This window comes from Amaranthus tricolor, chromosome 7, assembly GCF_026212465.1.
Source record: "Amaranthus tricolor cultivar Red isolate AtriRed21 chromosome 7, ASM2621246v1, whole genome shotgun sequence".
NCBI classification, from domain to species: domain Eukaryota; kingdom Viridiplantae; phylum Streptophyta; class Magnoliopsida; order Caryophyllales; family Amaranthaceae; genus Amaranthus; species Amaranthus tricolor.
In genome coordinates this window covers 27,789,763-27,817,281 of record NC_080053.1, presented here as the reverse complement: position 1 = coordinate 27,817,281, position 27,519 = coordinate 27,789,763, and the positions used below count along the sequence as shown (strand labels likewise).

Below are 27,519 nucleotides of genomic sequence, written 5' to 3'. Positions count from 1 at the left end.
GTATTTCTCTTGTATAAGGGGTCTCTTTTCTGCTTTGTATTTTTGTACTAATCTTTAAAAGAGCATATTAAAACACATAACATCCATGTTGAAATGTTCTCAAAACTCTTATTCCTAATTTTGCACGACTCACCTTCATTCAATTTAATTTATAACAAAAGAAAAACAGAAAAATGGAGAATTTTCTTTGGTATTTATAGCATAACTTTATGAAGGGGTTAACGTAGAGAAAATGCTTGCTGATCAAGTGTTATTAATTTTCCCAATTTAATTTTTCCAATTTAATTTCCTCAATTTATGACCTAATAATCAATTGGGTTTTTCACATATTTAATTTCCCCAATTTAATTTCCTCAATTTATAACCTAATAATCAATTGGGTCCTATAACTTCACCATAAAAACTTGTAATCCCAAACAAATTAAACCGGATATCTCTAAATTTGCAAAATATATTTAGGATAATAAAATCTGACAAAAATCATTCAAGTGTTTGGTGAGTTTGTGGTGAGCATAGGATTATTCGATTTGTTGTCATGTTCGACTCCTTTAATGATGGTTAAAGAGTGGAATTTGTGGGTAGCTTGCTGAGGATGGAAGAAAAAAGCTCAAAAGTTGAATTTGGATTAGGAAGAAGAAAACAAAGAAGCCATTGATGAGGAAGAAGAAAGTTGTTTTTGGTGAAGAAAAACTTATTTAACCGGTTAAAGGTCATTTGAACCTTTAGAAGCAGATGCACCCCAAAGTTCAAGCTTTTGAAAAATATATGATAGTTCAAACCTTTAAAAGCAAATGAGTTACAGTTCGTACTTTTAAAATCAAATTTTCCATTAATTTATTATACATTATCTTAAAGTGATTACTCATGGTTCTAAAGTGTTTATTTTTATAGTCTTAAAGTGATAATTTTTGAAGTGATCACTTACAATCTTAAAATGATAAGTTAAAAGGTTAATTACATGGACTTGTCTCATGTTGAGATGTACTCATAAGACTTGATGTTCTTTTTAATCACAAAAACTTGAGTAGACCGTCTCACTTGTGAGACGCATCATACTGGGCCGGCCTAATTATATATATTTTTTTTACCAATTTTACAAATTAAAATGTCAATTTTAAGAGTTAAAAGACCAATTTGAATACTTAAAATACCATTTCAATGATTTCAAATTGACAATTAAGTCATTGAATTTGACAGTTTTAAGACTTAAAAAATTAATTGCGATACTTAAAAAACATATTTTAAGACTTAAAAAACCAATTGCAAGACTTAAATTTCTCATTTTAACTTTAAAATAAGATGACTAAAACATTAAAGGGATATTAAAAACTTTGAAATTGACCTTTTCAGTCTTAAAATTGAATTTTTATGTGTTGAAATTGTCCTTTTAAGTCTGAAAATTAGTATGTCAGAATATTTTTAAAAAAATTATCGAGCTTAGACCAGTTGCACAACTAAGAACATCTCACAGGAGAGTAACTAATTTTTAATTCATCTTACTAAATTTCTTTATTTATATTTTTTATAAGATTTACGCTTATTCTTTAGTTTTTATTAACACATTTTCTCTTTCGCTTATAAAATAATATATTAAAATAGTATACACCAATTTTGATATGTTAGAGGGCTAGTAAAGTGGGGGGTAAAAGGTGTAGGTTAGAACAAAAATTAAGTAGTGTCTGGATTCGTAAAAATTAAAGATAAGAGTTACATATAATAAAATAAATTTGCATTAAGTATATTAAACTGGCTATAATTGTCTATATTAGATATCAAATTAAAATTTTGATTTTAGGTCAAAGGAGTAAATAAAATTTGCTTATTCATAGGATTATGAAACAATCTTAAAGAAATTACAAAGGTAAAATAATGTATAAAACATGGATAGATTAGAAAAACTAAAAGATCGATATTTTCGATTGGTGGAATTCACAAACCAATAACATTCTATACTAGCGGCAATTATATTTGACACACTTTTATTAATACTTACTACATTTTTTTTTTCACGTAATTTAATGTATATATTTTGATATTAAATATTTTTATTTTAATTATTCGAAAAATTATGAAGATTACATATTAAAAAAGTACAAAGCCGAAACCAAACTAAAATCTTTGGAAAATTGGTAGGGCAAAATAGCCTACTAAAACTTATTAATTTAAATTTAAAAAAAAATAGGAAAAATTACTTAGAATAATTCAATCTTTTACTGATATTCCTATAATTGTCTTAATTTTTTGATTAACCATTAATAATTCCAACTATAAGGAATGTTTGCTAAAAATGTATTAAGGTAACATCTTACTTATATAACAAGTCATTTTAAATAAAAAATTAAAAAAGTAAATACAAATTAAATTATAAAAATATAAAAAAATAAAAAAGGAATCGATTAGGTATATTTTTTGATTTTAACTTTTAGTTTTTAATATTTTAATTTTTTGTTTTATTTTTCTTTTATTTGTGTGGCAAATAACCAGCAAAAACCAGTCAACATTTGAGCAATAATATTTTCAGGTAAGTATCCCTAAAATTCGAATTATTCATGATTAATCAAAAATTAGAATTATTATAAGAAAATCAATAAAAGGTTAGATTATTCTAAGTAACTTTTCCAAAAAGTATAACTAGAAAAATAAATTTTATTAAATTGAGTAGAATCAATGCCCCACTCCGCCTACCTTAGTCCGCTTATGACGACATTTTTACAAAGTGTCATCCATTGCCTTTGAAAAAGCTTTTAGTGCGTCTAGAAGGGTTCTCGACCATAAATAGTTAAGTCTAAAGTCATAAACTCATTAGTCATAACTCTTGAAATATTTGTTTGTGAGAAATTACTTCTTGTATGACGCGTATTAAAAAATGTAGTTCAAAGCTTCAATTTCATGTACATAAGTTAGGAACCAACATGATATTTGTTGATCTCAAAATCGGATAAAATCATTCAGGTCTAATGTCCAAACGCAAATCATGAGCTAACTTAGTGGTAAGGACTTTCTCATTCATTTTTGTGGGTCGATTTTCACCTTCTCTCCCCTAGCTGTAGTGATTTTTTAGCTTACCTTCAAATAATAAAAAAAAAGTCTAATGTCCAAACAATGTGCCAAGTATGTTTTAACACAACATTTTTGATGTAGATTTTTAACACAATTTTGAAAAGGCACAAAAGCACAAGATTACATGACATTTATAAAAATCAGAACCACATGAATTATTGGTTTATCTCCAGATCAACTGTTGCCTTCAGCAGGCAGCATATTAATATCTTCAATGGATGACAAACCATGACTTTTGGCCCTATATAGTGAGATTTGCTCTGAATATGTCTCTTCATTTCTATTTCACAGTAGCCCGAAACCAATATCATTTACCCAGAAGCTCTCTATACTCCACCAGCAATGTCGAAATATCATCCATACGCAACTGCATACAAAATGAAGTTTTTAATAGACCAATTATCTTAACTATTACTCCTTCCGTCTGGAAAATTACTTTCCTTTGAATTAAGGGTTGCCTTTAAATGTTATAATCTGTGTAAGCTGATCCAATCATATTGAACATTGCCAACATGACACAACCCAAGCCTGCGCCAGCCCAAGCCCCCAATACGACCCACAATTCTTTGCCTTCCTCCAAGAGACGGGGTGATTTAATAGGAACTAAAACATAACTTATAAATGTATGAGACTATGAGTGGAGAATTGGTGGTTCCAATCGTTGGAGAAGTATTAGGATACATAAAATATATCAATATTTATATCACTATGTCCTTGATTGACTCTCACCTAGGTAGAGTTTGGCGGGTCGAATATAGGCAATTGTACCCTTGTATGACCAGACTCACAAATTTTATTCATCAATTTACGCTTAGAACGGGCAAAATCTTATCTTTTGCAATGAAATTATGAACATTTAATTAACTCCAAAAACCCTAGAAAGTTTCCTCGGAATTCATGGATTTTCTTGGTTGGTTGGTGTGTTTCCACTTCCCAGGCATAGATAGTGATATGGAAATTTAATTAAAACTTCCAGGCAAAATGGAACAATGACTACCTTCTGTAAAAGAAAAGAGATGGATTTTCTCATACCTCAGAAGCCTCTTTGAGATGATAGAATCGAAAAGCAGAACTTCTGGAAGAGAACAATCCCAGCGATGCAGAAGTAAATTCAGAGCTAAAACTGTCCCTGAAACACACAAAACATACATAAAATCAAGTAAACAATTAGAAAATGACCTAAATGGCTGATAATCAACTATTGTGGAAAGAAAATAAACATATAAATAAGCTCAATCATATTTTTATTTCAAAATGCCATATTCTGTAGAAAGTATAGAACTCCACTTATGTAGAGGAAAGGAAAAATAGTAATGAAGCAGAATGAACCAATAAAATGGAGACTTTCTTGAAAGAGATCAAAAGTTAACGCTTCAATTACTCAAATACTGATAGTAATTAGGTATGGGATCCTCCTTGGACCAGCAATTTGTCTCCCCCATAAGTTAAAGAATTTTGTAAGTTAAAACTTAGGAGTTTTACTAGAATGACAGTGAGTAAGATGCATAAGTGAACCAAATTTCATCAAAACTATCTTTTTTCGGACACTGTTAATCTTTGAAGTTCTTATGCTAAGCTCCAAGAAAAAGAGATTTCAAGGATAACGTAGAGTAAGATGGTGGAGCCTGGAAGAAGGGACCATTAGATTCTTTGTCAATTGAGTTGTTAAAGAAGGTGACTGAGAAGCCAAGTGGATGCTGACTCCACCTAGACGAAGAAATGATGGTATCTGATATCTCTTGAGTGGCAAAGGATATTATGGGAGAATCAAATGCAACATTGTAGTGCACAATTGACAGTAGATTGCCAGCCTTTTAAAGTTTTATGCAATTGATTTATGTCAAAAATGACAAAGCAAATGAGATGGAGAAAAGGTTATCACTCGACTCCACAACTTGAATCAAGCAATTTCTACTTTGATTCTGTTCTGCTTTTCCTGATTCATCTTTTTCTTTCTGCACCATCAACAAATTCGGAAGCAAAATGAAACAGAAAAGAAATTTTACAATCTACCTATCAAATTATGTTTTGCTCACACATTGCTTAAACGTTTCTAGCATCAAACTTGAGGAAAATAAATAATTGAGTGCCAGCAAAGTAACAAGTAAAGGATGGTCTTACAAATAATAATGCTTAATCAACCGTTGATAGTCACGAAGCAGGGGCCCAAGCTGTATTAGCTCAATAAGGTTAGGGTCAACATTCCTCCAATGAGCACGAAGCATTTGAATTGCCTACTCCCACCCAGGATGAAGTAAGGTAATATGCAATAGAAGAGAAGTTAACTAAAAAAGTTAGCAACAATTTAAGTTTTTACGCTTCATCTTCATTTATCCATGAACAAATATAGTAAATTAACCCACCTGTGGGAGTGAATTTTCATCAGGATTAGAATCATTAGCTCCTCTTTCTTCCATGAACTTTAAAGCTAGATCATGAAGTTCCTTGTCCTTTGCCTCATCCAAAATCTGAACCTCAGGTCTCAAAGATGAGGGAAAAGCTTTAAATCTTCTTTGTAGTTCAGAGATTGCAGACTCTTGCTGGCTTTCCTACACATTAAATTGGAAGAGCCTGCTCAGTAAAAAGCTGAGAATACAACCAATACAGTCAAGCAGGATGAGCAGATATAAAGATCACTTTCCTAATTTCCCACTTCCCTCCAGTGTTCGAATAATTGGAGAGCATACACTTAAACGCGTCTCACAACAGAAAGCAAACGACTATTAAGATCTTCAGAAATCAAGTTCATATTACTAAGCTTTTATTGGATTGATGGTTTAACCTTTTCAAGGATCAATATAGAGTAATGACTGCGCATATAATATCCAAACAGTGAAACTATGCAGGGAAGATACACACGAGCATGTGCTCTAATGAATAAAGCAAAATATAACATCCAAACAGTGAAACTAAGCAAGGAAATTAGGCATTAGCATGTGCTCTAATGATTGCATAGTAACAAAATTCAAATTTAGTACAACAATTTTATGAGTACATGACATAAGATTATGAGGTAAATTACTTATATTTGAATTGTCTATGCTTCACCGTGGATAAGTAGAAAGAGAGATGAGCTAAAGCTTAAAAACGAATGACTAAATAAGGTAGTGATGAAATAGCATATGCACTTGATGTACTCGAGAAAAGGATTCACATTTTTTTTAATCATGGAAAACCAGTCATTAGCTAACTTAATACAATTCCAGATCATTTTTCTTTCAGTCAAATTTCTGAAAAACTAATAGCGCTATCTGAGTATAAGAATTATGAAAAAAATAAATGCCACTCATAATCAGAAAACAAAATTAAATATGACTATTGATCCTGCCCCTAGAAGGCCTAATGAGTCTTAGATGTGTGCAGCCATGCCCCCACAGTCCAAACCCGTACCACTGAGAGGCAATACTTAGATAAAAACTCATTTTAAAGAAAATTGAAAATGTACGGGCAGAGTTCCCAATAATTCAATGTCAAAACAATTCATCAAGTCAAAGCTAGGCAAGAAGATCCACATATTACCTTCACAACTGACTGCAATGTCAAATCTGATGTGGCTTCTCCTTTGTCCCGATGAAGATGTTTTGGCAAAGATGGATTCAATCGCTTTGAAATGGGATCATCTAAAAATCAGTAGAGTGAAGTCATTTTAGTTGCAAAGGAAAATATTTGGATTCACAGTAATGTTCTAAAAAAGTCAAATCTACGGGTTACTACTGACTATCTTATCAAGGTAAGAAATTAAAGCACAACCTTGTGTCTTGAAACAGAAATTGTTCAAATAAGAAGAATTGAGGATTATGACGTTTGGAGGTGTTTGTATTGTGGACATATACTTGGGAATAGGACTTGAGATTCAGAGACATAGGATTTTCCATGTTTGTTTGTAAGGAATGTGAAGGAGTAGCAAAGAGCTTTAAGAGTTTTACGCAAAACATTCCCTCTAATTCAAGTCATTTGAGGGGTAGGTAATAGAAATGGGACTTAGAAAAAGGGATAAATTGACATTTTTTCCGTTAGTAAAAGCAAAGGATGAAAATATTAGTCAGGAAGATGAGTTATGTATTCACAATCTAATCCCAAACCAAATAAAGACATGGCTAAAACTTTTCCATTCCCATTCACAATTTCTAACTCATTCTACCCTCAGTCCCATTCCCACTTGTCAACCACTGATAGTTTAATAAATTATACGAACAGAAGAAAAAAAAGAGTCAATTGGTGGCATTTAGAATACCTTCAGGAACCAACCACCAAAAGTCACCAAAAGTAGATTTCCCATCAAAGCCACCAAATAACAAATAGCGTGAACCAATTAAGGTTAAGGTATGATATGCTCTTGCTTGTGGGCACTCATTGCTTATAGGTAACCGTTTCCACTGCACTGACACTAATCATGCAAACATACAATAAAACAAATTGATGTAAGGAGAAAAATAACGATCAAGTGTTCATGGATAAAACATTAAATGAGTATAATTTGTAATTGCTACTAGAAAGAACTCTAAACTCTCACAAAACACAAATGAAAACAGCTGCACAAAAACAACACCATTTAAAATTTAGCAAAATGAAACATATCAACAAGCATAAAAGCTACTAGCCTACAACTATACCGAGGAACAATGACGCTCCTCAAACTTAACCAGGCTCTGAAGTAATACCATCAAGTTGCAACCAGAGGTTCGAATGACATAATGATAAACATTATAATAGAAAGGAATACCAGTTTTCTTGGACAGTGCACAGAATTAGCTATTTTATGCTAGATACGTCAGTTCAGTCAAAACCTAATGCATATATTTTTCAACAGGGATAACAAATATTGCTGGGTAGTGGGTACTAGATAGTAAACGGACTAGCAAACGAAGCACTCACCTCTGTCTAGAACAATACAATCATTGTAGTAAATGTCATAGCGACTAAGCCAACCACCTGTCCCATGTCCTCCAAATAGTAATAGCTGATACATCATACACAAATTATCGCAGTCAGCTCCAGAAAATTAAGAATAACTTAAGGACATAGAGTAACAGAATGTGCTTGGATATTGGATACTCAAGTATCAACATGAAAGGGACATAATAATGCAATAGCATTTTGTTTCAAAGACCGGTATAAACAAGAACCACACGTAATTAAATTCTACACAGGTGACTGATCATATCAAGGCTAGAGCATAACGATTCATATGTTTGACTATTATTGCACTAGTAAAAAAAGACACCACTCTCTATCCTTCAAACCAAGAGACAAAAAACCATTGGAAGCTCATAGTTCTAATTGCTTATTTCTTATATCAACAAAGAATGATATGCAGAAGTTGAAAGTCTAAGGACAGATCAAACTGCATTTATTAAGTAAAGCTAAAAATATTTTACTGCCTTCAAATCTTTGCGGGCAAATTTTAATATTTTTCGGTTTTAGTTCAATTAAAAACTACAAAGAGGATAAAGTCAAAAGCTGAAGCTTCTCAAGGAACTAGTTATTCATATAGCATGCCATCTCATAGTGTGAAAACTTAATTGTGTAACATCTCTTAGGTTTGGGTTATTCTCCCAAAAAAATAGGGTTGGCTTGGTCCATGAAAAAAGCAACCAGGGTAACACACCCATTCTTGCTGTCTTAAATACATATCCTTATGCGTCTTTGTCTTGCTTTGATGCAAGCATGTTATTGTTACCGAAACCGATAGTATGGACACTTTGAGTCCGCCCACTAACTCCCAAAAGGACACTTCCTTTATTATTCAATTAATCAAAAGCTAATGAATTGTTACAAGGGTGGCTCTATATATAGCCTTAGCCCCCAAAAGACAATTAAAAGATAACTATTCTAAGTACAAAGTACAAGCACTAATTAATATGAAATGTCGAAAATGCTTTTCGACCCTTTGACCCGATTCATGACAGATACCTAATGCTTTTCGTGTAGGTCAATGGTCCAAAACCTACTGCACAACAAATTCTTCAAGTTCATTTCAATTTGGATTCATTCAAGCTCAATGCATAAAAGGTGGATAGCCCTCACCTAATCCTTGGATACAATCTAAGTACCCAAAAGTTGTGATCTTAATCTGTAAAAAAAAGTGAGTAAAGGTAAGGTGAGGACAAGGCACACTTAGGCACTAGACAGGAAGGACAAGAAACACAGCTATAACTAATGGGTTTTTATTTGGATCAAAAGGCTGGGATTTCACGTCAAGCTCAAAGTTTTATTTTATAACTGACAAGTAATTTAATAGTTGCGGTATAGATTTGATCTTGCACTCTAGTAGCACTTTCTCTATAAAACATTCTCGCAAAAAAGTTTTAGATAAAATTTACTTTGATTGACTTAGGTGAATATCAATTCAAACCGACCTATTAATTCAAATATCATAATACTTTGACAGGGCATTTGGTCATTAGTATTAAAAGGTGATAAAAGGAACGAGTTTCAGAAAAATATGTTATGTCATTCTCATGGTAGAAAAGAGCTCCACACATGTGGTTTTCACCATTATTTTCCATCACCACCTCATATCACTTTTCCAAGTGGTAATAGATGATAATGGATTGTGAAGAAAATGAATGCTTAGAGTAGGACAAGCATGATCATAAAACATGTCAAATAGTTTTTCTAGTTAAATTACATTAAATTTTTTATTATCATTCCCATCATTATCAACAACCAAACCGGGATAAACATTTTAGACCCATCTTCTTAGGTAAGTACTTAGCTTCGGTAACTTGCCAAATAAAACTACAACTCGTCTATTTCTCGTAGGTATCTAAAAGGAGAAGTCAAACCAAAATCAGTTTTGAAACTTAATCAGAATATAAGCCATGAGATATTTATTTGAAATCCAAGAAAATGTTCAAGTAGAATCTTTTGGAGTCCCAACTCCCAAGAGAGTATGTACAGGTGTACAATACTGAAGTGTACTGGATGCAACATCAAATATTAACATCTTCTCATAAAATCTCAAGGCTGATATGTATCAATAGAAAAGGCATCATCAACCTTAAGACTTACATAGTGCCCTTTAGATGTAACTGAATGGCCACATCGAGAGGAAGGAGCCTGACCAGGAAGCTTCAATTGAGTCCAACCAGGTGTTTCATTTTCTTCCTTGCATAACAAAGAACAAGAACACATGTAACTGAGCATACCAGACACTGATGCACTTAGCTATGCAGAAAATTATACAAATAAAGAAGTCAACAGGATAATTCAAGCAAATTGAGACTTCACTTAATATGGAATGACCAACACATTTATACAAATTAAGAAGCAACAGGATAATTCAAGCAAATTAAGACTTCACTTAGTGTGGAATAACCAACTCAATTTAATCTAGATGCATTTAATATATTTAAACACTAAATTCAGCTAGGTCTCATGAGGACTTGGGGTTGTTTCACAAACAAAGTGAACTTTGAACTAATGACAAGAGGGACCTTCTCATTCTGTTTCCCCTTACCTCTGTCTTATGCCTAAACCCACACGACTCACTTTGCAGCTCATGAGAAGCCTAGCTAGTAACATCAAATTCTCTTCAACTTTGAAAAATAAGTTTTTTAATCCGTTATTATGACAAGGGAAAGAAGTTTCAATCGAAAAATGAATTTTGATCAGCTTAATCAGTTTTTGATGGAAATCAGGATCTGTACAGACAAAATGAAAATTAGTTAAAAAAAAATTAATTTAAAAATAGATGCAATCCAAATTTTTAAAAAGGGATTTTAAATTTTATGCAAAAAATCCAATATAATCGATTGTAGTAAAATGGTTTATTAAAGCACGTGCACTTCTTATTTATGTGAAATTGCAAAAGATGTATTTACAAGGACAAGGTTGCGTACATCTGACCACCATAAACCCTGACTAGGTGGGGGCCATACAATGACATTGGGGAGGTGGTAACGTTCTTATTTAGTGCACACTCTCAATGATTTTTAGATTATAATGGACTATAGTAAAATGGTTCATTAAAGCATGTGCACTTTTATTTATGTGAAGCAACAAAAGACGTGTACGATCAAGGATCGATCGCAAAAAAACTCTTTCTTCGTAGAAGGATATGGTTGCGTACACGTACATCCAACCACCATACCTAAGTGTGGGAGCACTTGATTGCATTGGGGTAATGGTAAATGGAACTTGGTGGAATGCAAAGAGTAGAATAACTCAAACAAGAAGGCATATGTATTAATCAACAACTCACCTTCCTCAATGAGCCCTTTTAATGCCCAAAAATCCCCCACAATTCCACTACTTCCTGCAAAGGTCCATGTATAAGAAATTTCAATTGATTTAATTATAATTTGAACAATACAAGTCTACAACCAACATGTGCAATAACTATTTCAAAGTACAGAAAGAATAAAACACGTTAAAAAAAAGTACTTTTTTCATATTCTTTATTGGTTTATATGTCTATCATGAGAGCAATATTTTTCGAAGATAAGGATTCCTTGACAAATATCAGACCTTCAGGAAACTGCATCAGTTTTTTTATATAAATTTTACAGCTACACACATTACGAATAGTTAAGAAACAATGTTGCTCTCTTCCTCTTTCACCCTTGTGACTAGGATTCGATTCTCACTACATACACGTTCTCTTACTCTACCCCTCCCGTGTAGGAGATCTCTAGCCTACCCCCAAATCAAAACAAAAAGAAACGTTGTTGTTCTTTTTAATCACAGAGAATCACTACAGTACGTACTTGACACCAAAAATTCAGCAAGATAATTGCAATCCTTCACAATACACGGAACCACATTTTAATAGAACAAACCTAAAAGAAAACTGTAACAGCTTTAAAGCTCAATGTTTTTCAAATAAGAGAAAAAAATAGGATGCAAGGGGAAAACTAGCTAAGGGAATAGATTTTTTGAAAGGATATATATAAATAAATAAAAGCTTACGGAAATCATCAATTAATCAACAATATTCATAACTTTAATTCCATTAGTGGCTCCAACCTAAGCTCCCAAGTAAAGTTTGAGATGTTGGATGTACGTTACCTTATCCTTGTAAAACCAATAAGGTTGTTTCAAATTGATCCTTGATAGCAAACATCATATGTAGCTTAAAATAAGTAAGAAATGTCCATGACCTAAAGAATCATTTTACTATAATCCATCATAATATGACATTAATGAACTATAAATCTTGGCTTCAAAGAATAAAATCCTTGGCTCCGAAACACTGTAAATCACCAAATTATAATAATTTTAAAATCTAAAATATTCAACAAACTCTCTCATAAGGGCTAATTCAAAATTAATTAGCCGATAAAAGTGTTCAGAACCCAATGTTTTCCATGAATCTAATGAATTAAAATTTATTAAAAAAAATCAACATCTAAAAAGTGTATATAAAATCCATCTTCATTGCTATCTTTTTTAAACCTAGGAAAACCCTGATCCCTTTTTTTCTCTTTGATTTCTCACAAAAACTAAAACCCGGAACAAAATCTAACCATCCCAAAAAAAAACCTCCCCGCTCTCCTTTTGATCTTGTCCTTGTTTTTCATTTTCATTGAAATAAAAGTATAAAACCCAACTTCAGTTTCTCCTTTGACCGTTGGTCCAAAAAAGGTACTTGTCGCTCATTTGTCAATTTTCAATGTTGGTATGATAGAACCCAAAGATGATTTTCATCAGAGTCGTGGGTTATTTGTCAATATTCAATGTTGGTAGTATGATGTTAACTCGGTTGTGTGGACTTCAACATACAATGTGGGGTTAGGTACTTAGATGAAGTGGAGAACTGAGCTCGAGAGTTGATCTATTATTCTATTGTATCGGGTACAAACTTGAAGGTCCGAAATGGGATGTGTGTAGTAGAGTTGGGAGTCTAGTTGTAGTGAATGGGTCAGTGAATGAAGGAGGGGATTTATTCTTGGCAAGAAGAAAAATAGCAAGTATGGAGCAATTGAGAAATTGATGGATCGCCTAATGATTTTTGGGGTACCTACATTTAATGTTTCGTCAAGACACGAAACAAACCCATCAGTTGTTGCTTTAAAATTTTCAATTGAGATGGAGTTTTTGTATGTAATTAATGGATTTTATTATTGTAAATAAATGTAATAACTAGGCCTTCACCACCAAGAGATTTCACTATGTTAATGATTTGATGTTATTACACAAGGAAGAGAGTGGAGCTGATCAGCTGTTCATTGTTCAACAATGGTGGCAGTAGGGAAGATGAGTTGACTTTTGCATTTATATATTTATTTTTTGGATTTACTTTTTTGGAATTCAATAGGTTTCGTAATATTAAACATTAAGAGAGTTTTACAAAAATAGGGTCCATCATGCAAGATTTCCCCAAACAAAGTTCCCCAATACACAATTAAGGAATTTCAAGAAGATTAAAGCCATACCATTAGTAATTGACAGGAAATGAGAGAAAAAAAGTAGTCACCTCTTCCACCATAAACTAACAACCGCTTCTCAACCATAGTAGCTGTATGACCACATCTAGCAGGAGGCACCGTCCCTGAAATTGCGAGTTCTGTCCACTCTAGCGATACTATTCACATGACATAACACAATATTGGCAGGCACAAAAAAATATTATCATTAGCTCCAATCAAAAATGGAGGAGGAAATGATCATTGCCATGGTAAAGAGAGTTACTTGTGTCCAAAACATACACGTCTGACAACCACTTCTTACCATCCCAGCCACCACACCTACGATTTAAAGAGGGGATATAACCATATCACAAATGTAAGAAATCAACATCAATTAAACATCAGAACACACATGACAATCTTTTGATTTCCTATAGGAGCACCGGCAGCAAAATCTCGAGCTGGAGGCAAGTCCCCAAAACCTGTCAATTCAGACCATTGCCATATATCTGACAGAAGCAATAATAATCATCAGAGATTGTTTCAGCAGGACAAAAATCATAGAAAGGACATACATACTCGCTGGTGATTTGATAGGCCTAATTTATATTTGATAATTAATTGATCCCAAAAATTAATACTAAAGGACAATTGAACTTTACCTGTGTCTAATACCCAAAAGTCACCAAGCCTGAAACATCAATGCTCAAGAATTAAAAGGATAAGTGAGTTCCACAGAGGAAACACGTAAACAGAGTGTACAAACCTTTTGGCACCAGAACGCCCACCAAATATAAACATATGGCAGTCTATAGCAACAGCAACATGAAATGCTCTGGGATTTGGACCAACCTGGCCATCAGATCCGCTACCAGTGCACTCAGGCTGAAACCATAGCTTATTTTCTGCATTAGTGGAAATCCAACGTGAAAAATACTACAAGGACAGCAGACTTCACAATACCCAAAAATCTGAGAGCAGAAGCTGTCTATAGGAAAAAACAACACTCATGTTTTCCAACACCAAGCAATCAAGGTATAACCAAAAATCCTAAAATTATTAAAGAGCATTTATAAGAGTTGAGTCATTTCCAGGCTATTCGCATCAGTTCTCACTTCTAGAACTCTTCCCAGTTCCAACAGCTACAGTCTACTATATTCAACTTTCAATCAACGTCCAAGTTCCAAAATCTACTATTTTTGGGTTGTTTCGAGGATAATCGCATTTTGTTGGCCCGATATTTGGCATTACAATAAATGCATCACTCCATGCATCACTGTTCGTTATCGCAATCACGACCATAACTAGTTAACCACATTTTTGCACCATGTTCCGAAGACTTCAATATTGTATTTGAACAAATTAAAACAAAATTCACATTTTGGTTAAATAATATCCTATGGATAAAAGCAAGAACAAAGTCTTGCTTACCAAAATTTCACCTTTAACAACACCCCCATCTCTCACCCCCAATTTTTAAAAAAAATGAAGGAAAAATGTACAAGTATCAGACTCCAAAGTTTGGGCAATAAAACAAAATTGATCGCAAGTCCATCACTTTAAACTTAGTCCTGGATTTTGAGTGACAATATTACATAAAAATAAGCCTCTAGGCCAAAAATGTGAAAATTTTGTAAATTCGGAAATTGACATATTACTACAGCCAATGAATATTTAATGTCTTATTGATGTGAGTAAAAAAATCAATTCTTATTGTTACTGCTTTATCCATAATAGAACCCAGATTCAGTTTGTATTTTCGACAACTATCAATTCCCATGTTCCTTTTTCTCTATCATGACTTAAACGCACTACTTCAGTTAATTGTTAACTTCAAAAAGAGTTCTCCATCCCATGATGAAAAAATTACCATCCCTTCCGTCTCCATGATACAAAATTTAGAATTTGTCGACTTATCTGCCATCCCTCCTTCGCCTGAAGTCCCCCGACTCCCTTTTTTTGTAATTAATAGATACTTGATAGATAGCAAGTATCTATCAATCAATTTATCCCACAATGCCAAAATCATATGATAACCAAACCTTTCTAGATTTCCCCATATTTAAAAGACAATACTTCGTTAGTCTATCTTGTTCGAGCTCCTTCTATTGACTAGCTCGGCAGCAAATTTGACACAAAAACTACCAACCCTTAATTACAAAAAGCACCAGCGTACTGAAACATAAAAGGTCCCAGGAACTACTGCAGATAACACAGGCAAAAGTGCAGACTTTTACAGATGAGGTGCAAATACTGTTTTCAATTTCTTTTTTTTTTTTTTTTGTGGCTTCACTATAATGTATAAATTTAATTTAAACGGCCCCAAATTAAAACTTGATTGTTTTTTGGGGTATATTTCAAAGACAATCCATATAAAAAACTGATAGTGCCTTTTACTTACATCCTTTAGACAATACTTCTTTAAAATTAGATTCAGCGCATTTAGAGAACCAATAGAAAGTAATAGGCTTAGCTATTAAGAATAAAATGGGTATTTATAGTTCAACCGACGTCAAAAGCCAGCCATGAAATCACCTAACCAGTAACCAAAAAACTCGAGCATGTTTGAAAAATATGGTCAGAATAAGAGAATCGTATCAATGTACAAAATGGCTGCATATAGTGTTCTCTATTAGAGTATACTATCAGAAAATTGTGGTTAGACCTTGAAGAGAGGCTTGGCCAAAACTTTGTAGCAAACTTATATGTTCTATGCATTATGTTAAACCCTCTAATCTGATGGGATAGAAAAATGGTAAGGGAAAAAAATTAAGAGGAGATGTTTTAGGGAAAGCTTTGTGATATTGGTCTTACTACTGGCAATCTGAGAAGACGAGTTACTCCATACAAAAGAGTATGGTACTAAATGAATTATAACATTTCTTACTTTTGCTTATGTCCTATAGTCTACATACATCATCGTGCAACATACAGCTGTTTCGTATCCTATGGGCTAAGTCGTACAGATTTTCAAATCTACCCAATCGATTAAAGGTGTAAAAAAGTCCTGTTTTAGGCAATTCAAGAGATATTTCATGGTTTGATTGTATAATCCAAAGACCACATCACCCATCAAACTATCGCTCATTTCCATATGAAAGCCCGAGTAGGAGGGGGGGACATTTTTACCATGTGGCCTCATACTATGGCATATCTTTCCACGATTCCATAAAATCTTTAGCAATAGCTCGCACCAAGCACCTCATGGAATGATTTAAGGTTTTATAAAAGACTTCGCAATTCTGACATATCTTCCATGATTCCAAAAAGATATAAAAGATCTTATACAATTTTAAAGTTGATATGAATGACAATCTTCTTCAATTCGATCCTTCAACTCTCGCATGCTCGCAAAGACCTAAAATTCTACTTTTCACCTTCAAAATTACGTCGGTGGATCAATTGTCACTTAACATTAGTTGAAGCTCTTTGCTTCATCAATCCTAGTAGAACTTGTCGGCAAAGTTGAAGCTAACAAAGATACTACTTGGATTCAAGCTATGGATAACGGTAGAAATTAATCTTAGCTTGGACTTTGTCAAGTGGTGAAAATCTCATTGCTTGCAATAAACTACAAGGTCAAGTTGACACAAAAGAATCAAAGTAACTAACAAAGTAGATTGCTAAAGGATACAAATAGAATATTTTTTCCATTAACCAAATGCCAAGTGCGTCCTTTCTATGTGGGGTTTGGGATGGTTTTCTACACACAACCTTACTATTGTATAACCTTAACCCTATTGCAATGAGCAACTTCATATAAACAAGTGCAAATGATTAGATGTGTCAATTTTAATAGTGTTCGAAATATGAGGAAAAAAAATTCCTAAAAACCTGGTGCAAGTGCAAATGACCTTGCTCGTGCACACTCTAAAAACTGTCCAAGAGGAAACTCATCCTAAAACTACTTGTACTATCAATCCTTTTGAAGTTTATTTATTTCTTTCTTTATCTCAACACGAGGTCTAAACCTGGTAATCCAAACTTGTGGTTAAAATAACAACTATAAGGTTATCATTGCCCATTTTGTGGGTTGAGGAAGGTCTTAGTTTTTGCTATATGTTTTTTTAAATGTCTTCTTGCATTGAGAATTCCATCAAGAAGCAACATTCCCAATAGTTCTTCATTGGAACATAAATTATGTACATTACGAAAGTCTTTGGCCTCATTTGGTAAGGAGCTATTTGGTCGTCTTTTGGTTGGTTTAAGCTCTTGGCTTGTTGGTACAACAAAAAAAAAAAGTTTTGTAAGTCATTAAAGCCAAAATGAAAAAGTTTCCCTTGATAGCGTTTTTCATTGCCTTTTGGCTTGTTGAAACATTTTTTCTTAATAAACTAAGAGCTAATACATAATTTTACCAAACATCTATTAAAATTTGTTGGCTTATTCAACTAGCTTAAAAGGCTAACAATATTCAGGTGGTCAAATGAGGCAACTTAACCACCCAACATCCAACGGTCAACAATTATTTGTCAAACAACCTTGCATGAATCGATCCAAGTTAGTAAGAGTGGCAGGCTCTATGTTTTCAACAAATCAAGAGAAAAGGTCATTACCTAAAAACTGCATCTTTACTGGGGAGTGGTGATGTTCTAGGTAGTATATTTAACATTTAGTATCAATGATCTAGGGTTGCTGCACTATATCTTTGGCTAAAAAGAATAAGCCCTAGCTTTTCAGATAGACTTCACAAATCACAATGTTGCTAACCCTCTCCAGCTCCTCCTCATTTCACCATACAACCCCCCTTTAGCACCAACATAAAAAATCAATATGATCGTATATCCATCAAAATCATCTCATAATCCCAAAATCATACTATAATCAAAAATCACGGATTCGATTACAATCAAAAACAATTAAAAATAGTTTAAATTAAATTGCATTCATCAAATAATGGATCGAAAATTGAAAGAGAGAATACCAGCATCATAGACGAAGATGTCATTGAGGAATCGTTTATCAACAAGGCCTCCGAAGATGACGATTTTGGATTTTCCGATATTAACAGCACTGTGTCCGCTGATTATACCAAAAAATAAAGCGATCACACTCCAAATAACGAAATTCAAGTGCTCGAATTGGGGAGCAAGAAGAGTGGGAGGTACAATACCTGCGAGCAGAAGGAAGAGTGCCCCCAAAATCAGCAGAAGAAGCTTGAATCCAGTAATTCATCCCTAATTCTCTCTCCTTCTCGTTCTTTCCAATCAAGCCAATTCAGAAAGAAAAATCTTAGATCAAACTAGTACTAGTATGGTATTTGCAGCCATTGGCAATTTGTCCTCACTTTAACCTTATTATTGACATAACAAAAATTAATAAAACAATAGTTCATTTTTTTATTTATTTTTCTCAATCAATTTGCGCAGATATTAATACAAATTTAAAAGTAAAACTAATTTTATAATTATGAGTTTTTAAATATTTTAAAAAGTAATATTTAAAAAATATATATTGACAAGAATCTATCAAGATGTCACGTGAATATATTTTTTATAAATAGATGTGAAATCATATTCAAATTTTGATATTAAAATTCGCAAATTATATTTGAAAAAAAATATTATGAAAATGTAGGAAGTAGTATTTTTGTTAATTTACATATAATTATATTAATTTTAATTAATTTAAATAATAATTTCCTATGTTTTATTACAATTTAACTAATAATAATATTTTATACAACATATCAACAATCAGTTACACTCTTTCAAATGAAGGAATTATCACTAGGTGTGTTTCTTTCAAACGTTTCTCACGTTGGTATTAACGTAATGTTGGTATTAAAAAGTAAATTAGTTGATTTACAAAAAATTGGTATTATTTTAAAGAAATATTAGTGTTGTTCATGGCTTCTAAAAGTTGTGTGATTATATGAAAATTAACGAAAAGTTGTATTTCACATTATTGTTCATGACTATCGAATCTGGTCTAACATGATGGGTCATGTCATATTTCTAACACTAAATAATCAAACAAATAATTGAAATATTCCAAATAAATCTAATTAAACTTATACTAGTTTTTTATACTACTCTATTTTCGTATATCTTGTACATTAAAAAAATAAAAAAAATAATAGTAGCAATTTATTTAGCTACCGCACAATAGCAACAGTACCACCTTCACGTACAGTAGGTACTACAAAATAACAGCTTCATAATGCAAACATGATGAGTAGCAGTAGCTATTGTTTATATAATAATCTTCTATGATTTATAATTAATCAAAAATTAAAAAAAGTGTTGGTGCAAGTCTGTCTTTGCTATTTTATCAAGCTATGCAGTATGATCTCTTGAAAAGATGGTTGTTCCTATAAAATGCAACAAGGGTTAGCTAGGACACGGAATGTTTTTTTGGGATCCACTCCGACTCCCAAATCAATATCAGTTTGAGACAAATTGCCTAATAGGTCCTTTCAGGATACACTGTGACTGCAAGGTGGATTACTACTTATGACTTATTTTGACGTAAGGTCTTTTGTGATTAATATCTGACAAATGTTCCTTTGAAGATTAATTATGAAAATAGTAATTACTCTCTTAGATTTATGATTATGTGACATAATGTTCTTCTGAAAATCAATATGGATCCTTGAAAATCAGATGTAATAACTCTTTCGCAATAAATTACTTCGAGTCTTTTGTGTTTCTCTTAATAGTAGAAGTTAGTTAACAATTACCTTATTTATGTGCTCCTTTATATTATTTATAGTCTTTCATTGTGCAAATAGAACATTTTTCTGTTATTTTCTCAATCCCCAAAATTCTCTTGCATGCCATTGTAGTTGTCTTGGACGTGTCAAGTTCCTCCTTATTTTGGTGATTTTTCCTTTATTTTACATGACGCTCTTTGTTTCTCCTATTAACATGTATCCTACTAGTTTATGATGACTTTCTATAATTGACAAGTGTCTTCCAATCGCACATGACCTTCCCATGCACTAATATTACTTATGTATATTCAATGCTTCTTCATTCCTCCCAGATAAATGTTGCCAGATTACCTACTAACCACTTTCAGATTAACATTAATTTAATTCTCCCAAATAATTTTCTTCTATAATTACTTCTGACTAATAGTTTACATATACTGATAATAAGTGATGAGCAGTAGATGAGGCATGTGTCAATGGCGGTCTTCATCTTCAATGGTGGTTATTTGGGGAAGTTAAGTTAATAGGAAAGAGAAGTAAAAAAATTAATTTAGGGAAGAAAAAAGGAAAGTAAAAAAAAAAAAAAAGAAATTTCATTTTAAATCAAAGTAACAGGTTGCAGGTAAACTAACAATAGTTTCGATTAAATGACTCAATACATGGAATTATTCATGATTAATTAATAATTGGAATTATTATAGAAAAATAAAAAAAAAATTATTCTAAATAATTTTTCCTAAATACAATACCTTAAAACATTCATATTAGTTATTATTACAAGCCAACAACATAAATAACACCAAACACTTGAAATCCGCATAAATAGAAGGTTATAAATATAAGGAAATTCAAATTAAAAAAAAAAAAGCGAAAGCATACGCTACAAGCTAAATTTAGTTATTTATTCTTTCATTCATGTTAAAACTACTTTCTCCATACTTATATTTATATTTTAACAATTTTAAGAGTAAAAAAATATTTTTCAAAAATTCCATGAAACAATCTTAAAAGCAAAATATATATATCATCCTCATCAATTCATCACTCCAATGAGTTCTCATTCAAGATAGAGCGTAGGTAGGGGAAGAAAGAATGCAAATCACTATCCTCATTACAAAGAAGTTGCGATCGAAGAGAACCCCTCAACTCGAGTATCACATGACATATGAAGACCCAGCAACAGAAAAGCCTACAAAAGAAAACAGATAACACAACATATTGATCATCCAATAAAACAAAACTAACCAAACTACAATCAAACAAAAACAACTAAGACACAACACTTAAAAAACTAATGAGACCAACGCATACGAATTTTACGTCTTTAATTACTCATATGATCATATCCCAAGTAAAATACTTTGAGTAAAAGCAAATAAGCAACCTTATAGAGCAAAATAGTTATAATTTAACGTAAAGTCGTTAGAACAAACTTAAACAACGCAAATTTATTAGAACAGACTAAAATATGAGAGGCAAAGGTTTAAAAGCCGAGTGCAGGTAACAACTGTGTTTGGGCATGGAGCATGACAGATTTTTTGGCGGCAAAAATATGGCGGGAATAATAAGGGACCGCCAAAAAGATAAAGTATATAGAAATATTGAACACTCAAATCAAAGCAAGACCATTAAATTATCAATTTTCCTTTTTTTTTTCTTTTTCATTTTCATCTCCTTTTCCTTTTTCTTTTACCTTTTTTTTTCAAGGACATTGATTACAGGGAGTCCTGATAAGGAAACACAATGTACATAAGATCATGAGAAAATACTCAAAAAAAAGGATCTATACAAAAATACAATACATTTTCTAAAGGCTATCCCAAATGCCTCAAAAACATACAACCAATACCAGGCTGCATTTCCTTTATGCAAACAAAAGCAAAAAAAAAAAAAGAAAAAAACAAAATGCCCTCTAAAATTAGCATATTTTTGAAACCTATAAGATTGTTATGTTTTCAATTTTCGTCAAGGAAATGATTAGCAGCTTGCTCCGAGTCTAAAATTTCAGATGCATCAGCGATTCGCAATGCCATTATGGCTCGATACATGGCTAAATCTGCATTTTCCGTCAGTAACTGTGCTCTCTTACGCTTGCATATGGCCAACTCCACTGACTTGCTTGCCGATGCTTTTGCGTCCTGTACTTTAAGGATCGCTGTTGCACAAAGTAGATGTACATAGAAGTTAGAATTCAAGTTCATATCAGAAAATAATTCGTCTTTCTTGTACTCTCTATGCATAATATATGAGGAAAAATTGACATTAATACAATCTTTGCCTTTCACCCAGCTGCTGTAAATAATCTCAACTTTGAATTATTTGTTAATAATCCAACAATTTATTGTCAGATGCTAATAGCAAACTAAGAGCAAGGGTTAAATTATTATAAAATAAAAGAGTGTGCTGATAACAAACTAAGGGCAAATGCTGAATTATTAAAAAATAATCCAAAGGTGGAATTATTAACAGCGGATGGGTGCAAATTAATGTCAATTTTTCAAATATATAATCATCGTTTTATCGTTAAACGACATCAGATAAAGTTCTGATTCAAAATCTCGAAATAATGAGCTCTATAACAATGCCAACTTCTCAATCCCAATAAAATGCTTTCGGCTACATACAGAGGTGAACTTATAATAAATAATAAGAGTAGACCGAGAATTTTCGAACCTTGAAGAACGGTACTATTTTTGCCACGCCCTTGTTGTCGTTGGTTAGGCTGAATGGTTGGACGCTTCAGCGATCTCTTCTTGCGTAGCACAGGTTTCGGGAACATATGTGGTTTTGCTGGTTGGTTTAGCTGTCGAAACATTATGTGTCAAAAAACATAACATATACCCTAAATCTACAAAAGTTATACTAAGGAATAGTGTCACATAATTCACTAATCTTCTCACAAATCGCTTTTTATGGTCGATTTTGGGCTATTTTAGATCATTTTGAGCGATTAGCGATTTCAAAAGGCAAAATTAACTAGCGAATTATATAACACTGCTAAGGAATTATCAAAAAACCCATTTGCATAATCACAATTCCTATGTATAAAAACATGAAATTGAGTATTTATTTAACTCCTACAAGTAAAAGAGAATCTAAATAGATATAAATCTAGGGTGAGCAATATACCTTAAATACCTTGATCAGCGGGAACCGTTTCAGCTTCCTCTTCTTCGACCAATATCTGTAAACGGGCACAGCTGCTTCGACACTAGCGACATCCATACACAAATTAGCAGCCGTCTTTTCGTCGTTGGCCTCCTCCTGGTTAAAGTAGGAAGCCTTCTCAAATGCATCGATTATCGATTCAAAGTTTTCATCGGAAACATGATTTGATGCATCCAACTCGCTATTAAACTTGCTAAGCCACTCCTCATCCTCAGAATCCATATCATAGTTCGCTGTCCTCTTCGACAATGTCCTGGACAGTTCATCACTAGTCGTTCTAATGTATGATTCTGGTCTCTGAAAAGCCCCGGGGGAATCCCACAAATTCGTCACTTCACAGACACCAGGTACGGGAATAATTTTAACGACAGGGGACGTCGGTACAATGTTTCGCTCCCCACACACTTTGTATAGCTCCTTGAATACTACCCACTCGTTACGATCAGGGAACTCAAGTTTCCACCCATTTTCACCTGTCCAGATTACGGCGTGTGTGTAACGATTGGTTGTACCCGGTCTCATTTCTCTCTGGACCTTAAAGGAATGCTTAACCAAACCCTCTTTCTTAACCACTAGAAGCCACTCGTTTGAAGCTGAAACATCCAATGTGACCTCAGCTCCCTCGACTCTGTAACACTTGTCGGTTTCTACTACGAGGATATTTGTAGAACAACATTGAGCGTCAATGTCTACATTCATGCCCGATGAGCTAGGATTTTCCACAATCTCATTCAAAGAACTCTTCCTAGATCTTTTCGGGTCCTGCTTAGGAATTGAAGGTAAAGCTAGGACATTTTTCTTTGGTACACGAATGGGTACAGGTGACCAAGACGATTTATGCGGGACAAAAGGCAAGGGATATTTAGTCCTACGACTCCTCGATGACCTCCTCCGCCTCTTTGCAGCACTCCGTGTAAGAACCCCAACCCTAGTAGGCTGTGCATATCGGCTGCATGTTTTTCCTGCTTCCTTAGAGGAACTTGCAACCTTCACAACCTTGCAATCAGCAGCGGCATGAGCTGCTACTCTACTGACGGGGCTCTCATCACTCTGGTCATTGATGCATGGAAGGGGTTCATCAGTACTATCATTTTTTCTTTCGAAATCGATCAACCATAAATAAGACAGGCGCACCGACCTAATGAACAACGCAGAATGTAGTTGCTGAAAACACCTGGGAATAGCTGAAAAATCGACTTTAAACATTGCTACAAACTGTTTCACCCCAAAAATCCAGCATACACCTTTTCTTTCGATAGGCGGTCGATTCTGAAAGACAATATTCAAATATAAAAACAAAATTTAAACATCACAGCCATAGAACCCAAATGAAAAATGAATGAGGTATATTCATCAGTTCTACCACCATCTCATTCACAAAATCATGAAGTTACATGGATACTAATGGCATATTGGTTTGCTCAATTGTCGGAATAGTAATGAAAATTTAAGGGGAAATTGTAAAAAACAATCCAACATTTGCTCAATCTGCTAAGAATTAACTCAACTATTTTTTTTAAATAAACCCTCTTTTTCAGTATAATTGCTGAAAATAAACTCAAATATATTATTTATTCTTAATTCTTGACTTACAAAGAAGCTTTGAAGATGGTTACAAACAATAGGTCGGTTAGTTTGATGTAAATACACCTAATAGGTGGGTTTATTCAAAAACAAATAATAGGTGGATTAATTTTCACCAGATGAAACATAAGTTTGTTTATTATTGACAATTTACGCAAAATTTACACTAATTCATTTTTTTAATAATGTGCATTACTAAAAATATTCCATTTAAATATCACAACCATAGACAATCAAAATAAGAATGAGGTATATTCATGAGTTCCACCAAACCATTCACAAAATCATAAAGCTACATGCACACTAATAGCATGTTGGTTTGTTCAATAGTCTAAATAGTAATGAAAATTTAATCAATTATCTCATTTGATATTGTATGCTTGCTTACTAATTCAATTCTTAATATATTGTGCATACTAAAATCAACAAAGTTTATATTGAAATAAATATTAGAACATTTAAAATGGCAAGGTTAATCAAGATTGTCCAATTCCATCTTTTTTCCTTCCCCAACATCATTATCACCAAATACAAACTTTCAATTAACATTAAATTAAATTTCATCATAAATATCACTGTTTAATACCTATAACCAAAAGCGGCATATACTCTTAAAAGCATATTAAGACCACTAATTAAAGAGAAAAGAGAGTATACCAACAAAAACTGAATCCCTGAAGAAGAAAACAGAGGCGAAATCGGAATCGAAACCAAATATGTGAAAAGCTCAGCTAATTCAATTCTGTCTTTACTGATGTACCTAAGAATTGAACTTAAAACACTTGAAAACAAGCTAAATCCAACACAAGAAGATTCAACAACAACCAATAACAAATCTTGTTCAAATTTATCATAATCCAATCCCTTTTGATGAGAAGAAACACCCCAATTTCTACTTCTTTTTCTAACAAAATGCAAACCAAATTTCTTATTTTCAGAATCATTTTGATGTGATTCCGACTTTCTTCCATCATCAAAACGCTTTCTTTTCCTAATATACACATTCTTAATCGTCTTACGTCCATCATTAATCTCATTCTCGTCTTTGAAATCAATTTCTTTGACGGGTTTTGTTTCATCAACGTCGATTGGATCGTCATTCCAGCCATTGATCTTTTGTTTCTTGCACTTGTTAGTGTCGGAAGAAATTAATGGATACCATTCATCCCCATTTTTACCCCCCTTATGTTTAACATCAGTAGATTCCACCCATAAACGACGACCCGAACGTAAAACTCGACCCATCTCGCCGTCTTTAGCTTTCGGAACAAATATTCTCGTTGAACGTCGCATCTCTACCGACGGCATCGGCGCCAGATTCTTAACTACTAACCGGGTTAACTCACTGAGTTTTCAAATTGACTCAATTTCCAGCGATTCTGACGCTTTACCACATAGTCATATACCAACCCAAACTACTTCAGTCAGTTTTCAAAAAAAAAACCCAGAAAATTAAGAAAATAAATTAAAAGAAATAATAATCAGGTATAACCCAGATCATAATAACTCAAACCCACAAAAATTAATTCAAGAAAAAAGAGATGGAATAAATAAAATTACAAATATATATATTCTTGTAAAAGGGGACGAATATTTCAGATGGGATCGAGAAAAATAGAAGGGTTTGGTGAGATTTTTTGGGGAAATAATGGATCGATGACAATTTATTAGATTCACGGATTAATTGTGAGAAATAATGGAGGAAGTTGAAGGGTTTGAGAAGCGGAAGCAAAAGGGGACTGAGAGTACCAAAAATCAAATTAGGGTTTATGGGGAGGAAGAGAAACCATAGACAGAATAACCACTAGCCGACTTAGGAGAAACGTAGGATGAAATAATGGACGGTTGAGATTTAATTTGATTTAAGATTGGAAATTTTTTATTGTTAAAGATTAAAGATGACTGGACTTTTCAGTTTCGAGATGAATGGAGAGAGAGAAAAAAAGGAGAGGGGGAGAGATTTTTTAGGGGAGTTTTTGGAAGATTTACGAAAATGCCCTTGAGTTGACCCCACGTTGAACTGGGTAATTGGAAGGGATATTTTTTTGTCGAGTAGAGGTATAGAACACACCCAGTAATATGATATTTATATGATCTTGTAATTGAACTCAACTTCAAAATATATTTAGAATTAAGAAAAATACACAAAATATGATTTTAAACTAATTCAAATGAACACGTAGTTTTAAGCAAGTCGTGTATGAAACCACACATGTAGTTTTCACTTTTCACCAAGTCGTGTATGAAACTATTTCACTTGTTTATTTTTATTGATTACTTCTTTTATTCCTATAAATTCTTCCTATTTTTCGTTGTTATGTTTGTTGTTCCTACAAAAACTCCTACAACTCCTCTTGTATGAAAATCGTCTCGCCGTGAGACGGGTTCATACAAAAAGCCCATTAGTAAAAAAAAAATTTAAAACAATAAAAATTGAATTCACAATAGTACAAGATGTAGTTTTTTTAAAAAAAATTGGGCTGACCCAATTAAAGTCATTTCACACAGCCTCAATAAAAAATTAGTGAAATTCCTAATTATATTTAAATTTTGGATAAAACTAATCTAGTTTATCCTCATTTTAATAATTTAATAGTGCTTACATATATTTCGCTTACTTCATTTATAACATTTTAATATTATTTTAGGTTTCCGCAAAATTTCAAAAAAAAAATTTAGTTAGGTTCCTTATATTTTTTA

At 33.0% G+C, this 27,519-nt stretch overlaps 2 protein-coding genes across 4 annotated transcripts; both read right to left on the bottom strand.

Moving 5' to 3' along the window:
• Positions 1 to 3,079: 3,079 nt before the first annotated feature.
• On the bottom strand, positions 3,080 to 18,700 carry LOC130817729 (protein GLUTELIN PRECURSOR ACCUMULATION 3). Of its 2 annotated transcripts, XM_057683586.1 has the most exons (16): positions 18,526 to 18,700; positions 18,337 to 18,434; positions 14,179 to 14,317; positions 14,075 to 14,103; positions 13,825 to 13,921; positions 13,696 to 13,751; positions 13,481 to 13,588; positions 11,267 to 11,320; positions 10,075 to 10,166; positions 7,936 to 8,020; positions 7,295 to 7,447; positions 6,580 to 6,680; positions 5,424 to 5,609; positions 5,182 to 5,294; positions 4,093 to 4,189; positions 3,080 to 3,427 (listed from the first exon to the last, which is right to left on the bottom strand). In XM_057683586.1, the coding sequence occupies exons 1-16, from the start codon at positions 18,585 to 18,587 to the stop codon at positions 3,368 to 3,370; spliced, it is 1,530 nt and encodes a 509-aa protein (XP_057539569.1). In that variant the 5' UTR covers positions 18,588 to 18,700; the 3' UTR covers positions 3,080 to 3,367. The 2 variants fall into 2 exon arrangements, with proteins under 2 accessions (XP_057539569.1, XP_057539570.1); XM_057683587.1 differs by lacking the exon at positions 11,267 to 11,320.
• Positions 18,701 to 21,700: 3,000 nt separating this feature from the next.
• LOC130817728 (uncharacterized) lies at positions 21,701 to 26,758 on the bottom strand. 2 transcript variants are annotated; one of them, XM_057683584.1, is made up of 4 exons: positions 25,477 to 26,758; positions 23,197 to 24,504; positions 22,741 to 22,870; positions 21,701 to 22,222 (listed from the first exon to the last, which is right to left on the bottom strand). In XM_057683584.1, exons 1-4 carry the CDS (start codon positions 26,125 to 26,127, stop codon positions 22,023 to 22,025), a joined length of 2,289 nt encoding a protein of 762 aa, XP_057539567.1. In that variant the 5' UTR covers positions 26,128 to 26,758; the 3' UTR covers positions 21,701 to 22,022. The 2 variants fall into 2 exon arrangements, with proteins under 2 accessions (XP_057539567.1, XP_057539568.1); XM_057683585.1 differs by having other exon boundaries at positions 23,206 to 24,504.
• Between the last annotated feature and the right edge of the window lie 761 nt (positions 26,759 to 27,519).

Coding starts and splice junctions, on each gene's coding strand:
- LOC130817729 (XM_057683586.1), bottom strand. CDS start 18,587: ATGAATTACTGGATTCAAGCTTCTTCTGCTGATTTTGGGGGCACTCTT. Junction 13,922..14,074: donor CTTTTGGGTATTAGACACAG/GTAAAGTTCAAT, acceptor TGCTTCTGTCAG/ATATATGGCAATGGTCTGAA. Junction 6,681..7,294: donor TTGGTGGTTGGTTCCTGAAG/GTATTCTAAATG, acceptor ACTGATTTTTAG/ATGATCCCATTTCAAAGCGA.
- LOC130817728 (XM_057683584.1), bottom strand. CDS start 26,127: ATGCCGTCGGTAGAGATGCGACGTTCAACGAGAATATTTGTTCCGAAA. Junction 22,871..23,196: donor CGCTGATCAAGGTATTTAAG/GTATATTGCTCA, acceptor ATGTTTCGACAG/CTAAACCAACCAGCAAAACC. Junction 22,223..22,740: donor AAATAGTACCGTTCTTCAAG/GTTCGAAAATTC, acceptor TTTGTGCAACAG/CGATCCTTAAAGTACAGGAC.